The following is a 10558-nucleotide window of genomic DNA, read 5'->3' as shown; positions in this document are numbered from 1 at the left end:
CAATTTGACTTTTAAATTTAAAATGTGTTTAACAATTAGAAAAAACTATTGTGTTGAGAAGAATTAAGAGGCAGAAGAGAGAAAAAAAAAATTAAAACCGTCTGTATTTAACGAAAAAGACAAATTTAGAACAAAATTTACTAAATAAAAATCAATCTTACACACTTTTAAGACAAAAAAATTGAATTACCATTATTCATCTGAAAACAAAACAAGCATTAAACCTAATTTTAAAATTGCTCTTACAACTTGGAAAGGAGAATGACTACTAGAGAACATATGGGTCCTTATTAAGGAGAGCCACGATTGTGGGGTCCACACTGGCCTCTTAAAAGTATCAACAATATGCAATCACCACCCGCTCCTTCTTTCATTTTCTCTTATCACTTTTAATCTTTTCAATTTTCTTTCTCTCTCACTTATTCCCTTATCAACTCATTTTCAGTTTTTCTAATTTTCTATTTGCCAATCCTCCCTCCTCCACCCTGGCATCTTCGTCCGTACATGTCTCTTTCCTCTTCTCTCTCTCCCCACGGGCCACCGTCCCAGCCTGTAACCCTCCACACGTGTCCCACCCTCCCACACGTGCCATCCTTCACCCATACAACACCCTCCTTTCCTTGGTGCAACAAATAAAAGGCAAGTCAGGGAGCCCAGAGAGACACAAAGCATACATGGAGAGAGAAAGTTGGGTGTGTTGTTGAGGCGAGAGTTTCACTCAGAAACTCACGTAAAAGCATGTTTTTTTTCTTCTTCTTGTTCTCCGATACCATGAAGTAGTAGTAGATAGGTGTGTGTGTGGTGTTCAACCTTTCTTAGTTTTCTCTTCTTTCTCTCTCCTTTTTCTGTGTTCAATCCTTGTTTTCCCCGAAATCTTGACTAAGATCTCTTCTGGGGTGTGTGAGATTTTGCTAGTGTGTGTTTGAAGGGGTGAATCTGGTGAGACAGAAGAAGTCCAACCAATCTTGTTTGCACCTATGAGGATCCGTAAGAGGCAAGTGCCTTTCCCTCTATTGCCGGTGACTCACTCAGATCCCAACCTGATCAACCGGTCACCGGTGATGGTGCAACTCGACGATGCCATCACCACCTCACTCCACCCTTCTTGCACTTTTGGTTCGGCTGCTGCACCCTCTTTCCTCTTGGATCCCTCTCAGCCGTCCGATCAGCCTCTCGCTCCGATCGGAAAACCCACCAACGGCTCTGATGAGTACTCTGGAGAAGGAGAGACACAGAACTTGAGGCAGCAGCGCAAGAAGCAAGGAGACTCTTTGGTTAGTGGAAACATTATTTCGCATTAATCCTTTTAATTTTTGGTCGTTTTTTGTTGTGGGTTTGTGAATTAGTGCACTTTTGTTTCAACCTTTGACAAGGGGTTGGTGTAATTAAATTAAAATTATCATTGTTGTGTAGTTGTTTTTAATTTTTATTTTACACTCACAGAGGGACACATTAGGGGTGACCATTAACCAATAACAACCTTTTGTTGTGGATCCCATGTGTGTTATTTTTTGGTGTGTGTTATTTTGTAGATGGAAGATGAGAGAAGGGAAGAAGAAGGAAGGGGACATAAGGGTAATGATACCAGGTAAGAATTATGAATCCAAGCTAGCTAGACATGAATTAAAATAGATAAAGACATGATATTATTTCCTCTTTCTCCTTCATGAAATCTCGTAGTAAAAAAGGTGAAAACATGGAGACCCATAACTCGGTTTTAACCACCATGGAAAAACATTTTTTTTAATAACTATTTGTTATTTGTAATTTATTTTGTGCATAAAAGAAAAAAGAAAATACTGTAAGTGGAAATACTATTGAAAGTGTTTTAAATACGAGCCTTGTGCAGCCACCATACCCCTCTCATGAAATGCAATCGTTTTTTTTCTCCAAATTGGTTAAACTACCGTTTGCCCTTGAGCTGCACAATCGGCTTGAACCAAATGCTGGTCCCCAACTGCATCACATCTCTCTCCCACTATTTCAACGACATTACATTACTTTTTCTTCATCCTTTCCCTTTTGGCTATAAATTTTGTGTGTAATTCATTTATACATGCCATATTTTGATCTTACTGGATCTTCTTTTCTTTGTAGGAAAGGAAGAATCTCGTGGTCTGAGACAGTTTCATCTTCAAGCCCTCCTAAACAAGGTAACAAAAGATGCACAAAGAGTTTGATTTGAAAAATGCATGCTTTTACCACTCCCCAGTCTTAACTTTGGTTGGAGAGTATACATATATATATAGTCATGCAACTTTGATATTTTTCTTACACCTTCAGTTTTACACTCACTTAAAACTTTATTCTCTTTAATACATATCACATGCATTCCTTTGGAGTAATGATACACACTATATACACCTACATTACACTCTTCATTTATTGTTATTTCTCTTTCCTTATCATTTCGTATCACCTTATTTTGTATATATGTTTACAAGTGTGTAACTTTCCATTGCTTTAACTCTCATCCTTCCAAAGGGTGACCCTGAAATGTGTCAAAAGATAACTCTTCAGTTTGCATACACGCAGATGGGAGATGGAGCGAGGGAGATAAAGCTTTCCCACCCAAGAAACGAAGAGGGACCTTCGAGAATGCAACAGAGGATAACAGCAACGATGAGGAGGAAAATGATGATGATGATAAGAAGAGTTCGAAGATGAAGATGAAGAGAATGAAGACAAAGATGAACAGGAAGTGTTCGAGGCGAGGTGACAGTAACAAGGAAGGAGGAGAAGAAGAAGATGATGATGATGATGATGATGATGAGTACGAAGAAGAGGTGACAAGAGAAACGAAAGCCGAAGTGCATGTTGGTAAGAAGAGGGTAAGGGGTGGTGCACTGATGGAAGGTTCAAGGTGCAGTCGTGTGAATGGGAGAGGATGGAGGTGTTGTCAACAAACCTTGGTGGGTTACTCTCTCTGCGAGCATCACTTGGGGAAGGGAAGGTTGAGGAGCATGACGAGTGTGAGAAACAAGTCCATTGGCACAACCAGTGGTGCACCAAAGAGCAACATGCCAAAGTCTGAGTCTTCCTTAGAGAAGCAAACAGCAAAGCCTAGCAGTTTCACCGAAGACCCTTTGGGAAAAGATGCTGAAAACAACGATGAGAAGAAGCCAGTGATTGTCACAAAGAGGAGGATGAAGCTTGGAATGGTGAAAGCTCGATCCATAAGCAGCTTGCTGGGACAGTCAAACACTGAAATCGTTGCCATAGCTGAGGATAGTGATAACAAGTAATTTGGAAACTAAGTGCACAAACTTCATTATTTCATGTATAACTTATGCTTCATAAATACTTTTAATAATGGACCTTGTTGTCTTATACCTACATGGGTGCAACTTCTTCCTAACAAATCAGCATGGTGGTATTCGATTCCTTATTTTCATGTGTTTTATATGCTATCGTTTACTTCATACATCTGTGAGACTAGTTTATCTGATGTGGAGTTATTTTTTTTCTCCGATATTGCCTCACTTGTGATCGTGAAATTATTATAATTAAAGTATGTTGGACTCTAATGTTGCAGTTGAATATAATAATATTTATATACCCACTTGGTTAAAATATCCAATGGTGTATATATATATACTTCCCCCGGTGGATACTCGATCATGGTCAACGGGCTTCTTTGACCAACCAACCATGTTGAACTCCATCACGTGATGATTGTTGTTAACAAGATTGGAGGAAAACAAAGAATTCATTAATATGTGGGTGATTAATTGAATCGTTCCTTCCTCAAGTAGTCCATGCACACTCCGTCTCAACAATTGCGTACACTTTCATTAATATAACAAAGAATTTACATATATATATATATATATATATATATAGATATATATATATATATATATATATATATATATATATAGATATATACATATATATATATATATATAGATTTGATGATAAATTGAAACGAATATATAGTTGTAATATTTTTCTGTTAAATTTTGCATTCATTTTCAAAATGTTATTCAAAGGCAAGTTTGTATTGTTTTCTATATCAATCTTTCATGCCTCATTTAATACAATTTTCTCCGAAAGAATTTAGAGTAGAGAAGAATAAAACAGATCAAATTTATACCTAAACTATGTTGTAGAAATTTATGGAGAAATTTGTTTCATTTTTTATATATTACTTTTCTAGAAGTGGCTCAAAGATACATGTAATCTCCTGCATTTCTTCTTAGATATCATTTGTAACATATAATTAAATATGGTTAATATCACCATTAATAAATAATTTATAAACTAGTAGCATATATATATGATTCATAGGGAGTCTGAGATATAACTCTCCATTTTTTTTTTCGTAGGAATATAGAAATTTGAAAATTTAGACTAAACAATGGAGAACAAAATTTACAATAGTGGTTAATATTCAATTAATGTCGGAAGGTTTTTGTTTGTGTACCTTATGATATTTAAATTTTTTGTATTGCGAGATAAACACTTTATTCTGGACTTTCAGTTTTTTATTTATTTATTAATAATAGACCCTTCAACTCTTGTTCTTTTTATTTCCACAAATTGACCTTAATTCGGCACAAAATTAACTTTACAAGAAGAATTAGTATTCCTCTTTAACCAACGTGTTTTGAAATTTATGCAATTCTGTGGTTACGTTAGAATTAATTTAGTCAACGACGAAGAAACGTAACAAAATAATATCGTTTCAATACTTTTCTCATGGGAGTTTTCAATTCTTTATCATTTTATGTTAAGCTCACGCATTGTCAAAGGAAAAAAAAACTAGTTTATTTTAATTAATGGACTTGGTATTTCAAAAGTTAAAACTATATATCCAAAGCATAATAATTCCATTACTTAAATATTAAAAATTAACTAATATATATTACATATTAAAAATGTCTTAAAAGTATACTGAACAACTTTCGATTTATATGTGATTCTTTTGTTGAGAACGCATTATCTGAAGGTACAGTAGCGGATCCAGTCAACGAAGGGAAAAAAATTTCTTGGCTTATGCAATTAGTGAAAAGTATGATGTAGACCCCATGATACGAATAGATGATGTTGAAGCATTGATTAAATAAACTAAACATGTTTAACTCTATATGCTTTTGTTAAGAATAAACTACTAATATGCGTGCTTTCTCTGTAATTTCTAGGAAGTTAAAGAAAAGTTGAGAACGTGATCACTTGAAATGGGTCAATTTCTGAATAATTAAGGTAGACCCCTACAAGGTGCACTTTAGCAGTGGTTCATAGTACAATGTATATATCAATTTCTCTGTCGTACAAAGACTGTAGAATATCAGCAAATCTGGCTAGATCAATAAGGTTTTTGTTTGGTCAATGTTTGCACAAGAGGGGAGAGCTATGTAGTTCAATCAATATAACATTCACTATAAGATTCCTTTTATATTTGGTACTACAAAATTTAAGAGCAGCATATATATTAGATACCCAGATAATAAAGTTGTAATCTTGATTGAAGACAGAAAACTCAACTAAGCTTTAAATTTCATGTTATTGTTTTTTCCCTTGTAAAAAGTCCAAGCACTCCTTTGGTTCTTGTGGAAAACTTTGCTGGTTCCATCTCTTTCAAATGGTTGTCTTGGAATAAGTGGAACCTTTCAAGGATATTGAAGGCCATGAAGTTGATGGGACTTTCTTTTTTTCTTGTTACTGCTCATGAAAATTTCATTTAACCTTTTTTTTTTCTGCAGTTAGTTAGTATGTATAGATACTTTATAGTAATAGAGAACAACAAAATCCAAAGATCCTCTTAATCGGTATTTTCTTTTAACAGTAATAACAAATATAATTAAAGAGAGATAATTTTATTCCCTCAACCTTTATACAAGAAAGTGAAGAAAAAAAATTCCAAAAATCAACTTCTTCATGGTACCTCTTCCTACAACAATGTTAATCAAAACAAAAACCCCACCAAGATGTTGACAATATAGAACTCTTCAAACAAATACATAATATAATTTCAGAGAGGCCAAAAAATAATAAAATACATAATTGAGCAAGATAACATGAAATATAACATCAAGACGTTGTCTTTCAGTATCCTTCCCTCGTCAAACACTCCTACATATCCACCAAGGACCTATGTTAGGTGAACACTAATGCATAGAAGAAAAATGTGTTGTTTTGGGACAACTATCGAATATTAATGAAACCTCAAAATGTAAAATGATTGAACATGTTCTACTAAGAGTTTTAGTAAGAAAAAGTTATTGTTAGATACTTATTTGTGATTTAGAACCATGCTCTAATCTAAGCTAACATAAACACTTCAGTTGCATCAACTATTACATTTTTAAACATGATTTCATTTCTAAGTATAAATACCTAAAACAATAGCTATCCACATACTTCGCCAAACTCGATTACATTAGTTACTACACTCTATTAGTTCAAATTGGCTAAAATGTCTTTATGTACTATGTGATCGTCTTATCCAAGAGCTACTGTATTTTCACCTTATAGTTAAAAAATAGATGATATGTTGGTTATATTTAATACACATTTATTACTAGAATGCTGGATCTGTACTGATTTTGGCATCAGAGTGCCTTTTGTAAGTAACTTTCTAATTCGATCAAATGTTAACAAGTACGAAGTAAAAGAGAAACTTTGACCTAAACTTGAAGTTAGAAAAACAAACCAAGAAAAAGAGTTAACCTCGATCCCAAAACCGAAACATATATATGAATATGATTATTGTTATTTCTTTATCATATCTTTAGAACAATTTGTTAAAAATAAGATGTATGATCGAGCTATTGAATTTCATTTTTTGAAACAAAAGTAAATTATTTGCTAATGTAAACGATAATAACATGACACATGGTACATTTTTTTCATCTTATGTTTTGAGGATGGAATAAATTTTGTATAAGGTAATATATTTGTGGTGGGTGAAAATATACGTGCAATGTGTTTAAATAAGTAATTTTAAGAAATTAACTTATTTTTATGAGAAATTAACATTTTTTATAAAAATTTATAAAAAAAAATAGGTTGTTTTGTAAAAGAAAATTGAAATGAAAATTTAAAATTTTATAAAAGTAATTTAATTAATTAAAGTATAGAATTTTAAATTATACTTCAAAAATCAAGAATTTAAAATTTTTTATTTCTTTATTTCAATTTTGATAGTTGTATATTTAACTTAACAATGATGGGTCTTTAGGGGTGTGTTCATTTGGGGTTGATTGGGAGAGATGATTTGGGGGAGAGTGATTGAATGGATTTGAGGGGATTTGAGAGTAATTTTTTTTGTGTTTATTTGAGTGGATTTGGAGGTGATTGAGAGTAGATTTAGAGGTAAAGTTTGTGAAAATTAGTGTAGGATTTGATTGATGTGCCAGTTTTAAAAAATTTGTTTAATTGGTAGAAATTATAGATTACCAAAATGACCCTAGGTATTAAGGTGATATAAAATGATATTTGTTTATGTTATATTTATTTGTAAAAATGTTTATTAAGAGTAAAAAACTACAAATAATTATTAAAAATAATTTATAAAAATTAATTAAATTATAATTTAGTAAAATGAATTTTTTTTTAAAATGTAATATAAAACATGCATTAACACTGGTTCTGGAAAAATGCCTTACACATCTCACTGGACGATGCCAAAATGCTTTGCAATGTCCATTTTTTATAATGAAAATGTTACAAATATAAATTATACTAAATTTAAAAAAATAACTTTATTTACTAATTGATTTATATATATATATATATATATTAATTTAATAAATTTCATCACTGTTATATACGTACTTTCACTGAGCGTGGCCTCTTCAAACAAACAAACAAATTTTGGAAAAAGTAAAAGTAAAAGGTTTGCGATCTCATGCTGAGGGCACATCAGACTTTTGCGTTGCGATCTCTCCAAATCGCGTCTTCGTAGCGGGTGACCAAAAAGCGGTAAATCCCGCAATTCACTTTAATTCCTTCTGCGCAATTGTGTCCAAGCGAACACAACTTTCTCTTGTAATCGTCACTCGCTGTTATGCGTGAACAGGGAATCACCTCCAAGTGAACATACCCTAGATGAGATACTCACATGAATATTTAACAACAATAATACTTGAATCTAATATAATATCAATTCTAATTTAAAACTTTAATGAGATAAATGAGTTCATCATTATTCTTTCTTATAAGATGTTTGATTTTTTTTTTAATTTTTTCATATGACATTGATTAAAAAATTGGTAAAAAAAAATTCAAACCAACATCTTTATAAAAATAACCTCAATCGATATTAATACATGTAGTTACGCAACATTAGGTCAAAACAATAACATTCAATATTGTCGATCAAGAAAAAAATGTGTCCGTACCTGCTAAATATTCTGACAAACTTCAATGAAAAAAATTATATTAATCAAAATTGACAAAAATTATTATTATTATTATTTATGAATTATTATTTTCAATATGCGAGCTTCTCTAGCATACAAACACAGAAAGGAAAGTAAACAATAAATGATACTGCATTGCTAAGATTTACACAATCCATTAATAACGACATCTAAAACCACTATATAATATATGTGTGTGAATACATATAATAGTATATTAATAATAAAATAGGTTTGAAAACGAAAATTCAGTTTTGTAAGATCACCACTGAATTTAGTTTGTCTTTTTTTAATAGAAAAATATGGTAATTGTTTTGATTTATGAGGTTTAGGCATTAAATGTGAGAGAGATTGTTGAGGATGGAGACTTCCATCAAAATTCCAAAAGAGCCATAACCTTCATTTTATCTTCATAGTTTGGTTGCTTGGGAACGAGTTTCCGTATAGAGATTATTTAGAATAACTTTTTCACAAAAAAGAAAAAAAAAATAGAAAATAATAAAGTGATTTTAAAAAAAATGTGATTAGTTGATGACTAAATTAATTTTGTAAAAGTTCTTTAATCTATCTTCTTTGAATTCCTTTAACTAATACATAAATTGATTTTAATGTTTAGGGAAAATAATTTATTTTTATTTTTCCCCTTTTAAATAAGCTTATTTTACTTTCCTAAATGTGTTTTTGTTAGAGTTTTAATGTTGGAATTATTTATATAAAAATTTTCAAAAACACTTTTGAAGAAGAGAGAAAATAAAATGGTTTTTGTATAAAATAAACTTAGTTTATGAGTAAGGTAATTTGTAAAATTTATGATATTTAGAAAAAAGAAATTCTACATAAAATAAATCAATTTTAATTTATGAAAAAAATCCGTTTCATATTATATTTCGTATTTTACTCTTTCAATTGTGCTTATATATGAAAAGATTAGTGTGTATTTTTTTTGTAAGACATTGCATTTCAATTTTGGATAAAATTATTTTATTTGTGTTTGATAAGGTAGTCTTTTTTATTAATTTATGGATTACTTCAACAAACTATAGATTAGCGTTTAAAATAATCTACTCAGTTGAAATTATATTTTACTAGGGTTAAATATGTTTTTAGTCCCTCAACTATCAAGCGATTTTGTTTTTCGTCCCTATTTCAAACTTTTAACGATTTGATCCCTCTTCTTAAGGAAATCATAATTTTTGGTCCTCACAAACTAACGCCGTTAAATTTAGTCTCACGTGGCTAACGATATGCCACATATGATACCAGCTTTCACATTAATCTTGTGCCACGTGGTGTGCCACTATTCACCACCCTCTTCTCCTTCTCTCCTCTTCCACCACCACCTTCCCCTTCAACTTCGTCCTCACACAAGCCCGCCACCACCAACCCCTCGCTGCTCCGTCAGGCCAGTTCCGAACTCTACGAGCGTCCCACGCGCCGCATCATCGAAGAGACCGAACAGGTCCTCGACAAGGCTCTTGCCCTGGTCCTCAAGTGTCGCGGCAACGCTCTCATGAATCGCGTGTTTACACTCAACCCTAGCGCCGCCTTCCGCAAGGTCTCCTCCCACCTTGAAAACTCCGTCGGCGACGTCTCCTGGCTCCTCCGCGTCTCGGCTGGCGACGCCGGCGGTGAGTACCTCGGGGGGCTCCCTCCCATAGCCGCGAACGAGCCGTGTCGGAGCTCGCTGCGAATTACCCTAAGTCTCAGGACCTTTTCGCTCAGCACAAGATGGTGACCTTGCTGGTTGGCCACCTCGCTTTCGAAACCGTGGAGGAACACAGTAAGTACGCTATTGTCAGCAAGAAACCCACTTCCATCCACGCCCTCGTCGTCGCCAGTAGCAACACCAACAACACTAATCTCCGAAATCAAAATCACCACCCCGAAGCTGAAATTCCCACACGCATCCCGAATCCCTTCGGTGAAGGACCACGAAATCTCCACAGAGTAATCACCAGCACAATTGCAATGCACGCTCCACTATTCATCGCCGGTGTCGCCTTCCCCCAACCAGCAGCAGCACGTGATTCACGGTTGGCGACGGCGGCTAGCGCGAGGGGTTGGTGGTGGCGGGCTTGTGTGAGGACGAAGTTGAAGGGGAAGGTGGTGGTGGAAGAGGAGAGAAGGAGAAGAGGGTGGTGAATAGTGGCACACCACGTGGCACAATATTAATGTGAAAGCTAGTATCATAT

At 33.7% G+C, this 10558-nt stretch overlaps 1 protein-coding gene across 1 annotated transcript; it reads left to right on the top strand.

The window, feature by feature from the left end:
- Nucleotides 1-651: 651 nt before the first annotated feature.
- On the top strand, nt 652-3388 carry LOC124846403 (uncharacterized). The gene is made up of 4 exons (XM_047323650.2): nt 652-1274; nt 1533-1588; nt 2098-2153; nt 2536-3388. The coding sequence occupies exons 1-4, from the start codon at nt 978-980 to the stop codon at nt 3243-3245; spliced, it is 1119 nt and encodes a 372-aa protein (XP_047179606.1). The 5' UTR covers nt 652-977; the 3' UTR covers nt 3246-3388.
- Nucleotides 3389-10558: the final 7170 nt, after the last annotated feature.

This window comes from Vigna umbellata, chromosome 8, assembly GCF_029865625.1.
Source record: "Vigna umbellata cultivar VRB3 chromosome 8, Vumbellata_1.0, whole genome shotgun sequence".
Lineage (NCBI taxonomy): Eukaryota > Viridiplantae > Streptophyta > Magnoliopsida > Fabales > Fabaceae > Vigna > Vigna umbellata.
This window is presented reverse-complemented; position numbering and strand designations above follow the sequence as displayed.

Coding starts and splice junctions, on each gene's coding strand:
- LOC124846403 (XM_047323650.2), top strand. CDS start 978: ATGAGGATCCGTAAGAGGCAAGTGCCTTTCCCTCTATTGCCGGTGACT. Junction 1,589..2,097: donor CATAAGGGTAATGATACCAG/GTAAGAATTATG, acceptor TTTTCTTTGTAG/GAAAGGAAGAATCTCGTGGT. Junction 2,154..2,535: donor TTCAAGCCCTCCTAAACAAG/GTAACAAAAGAT, acceptor GCATACACGCAG/ATGGGAGATGGAGCGAGGGA.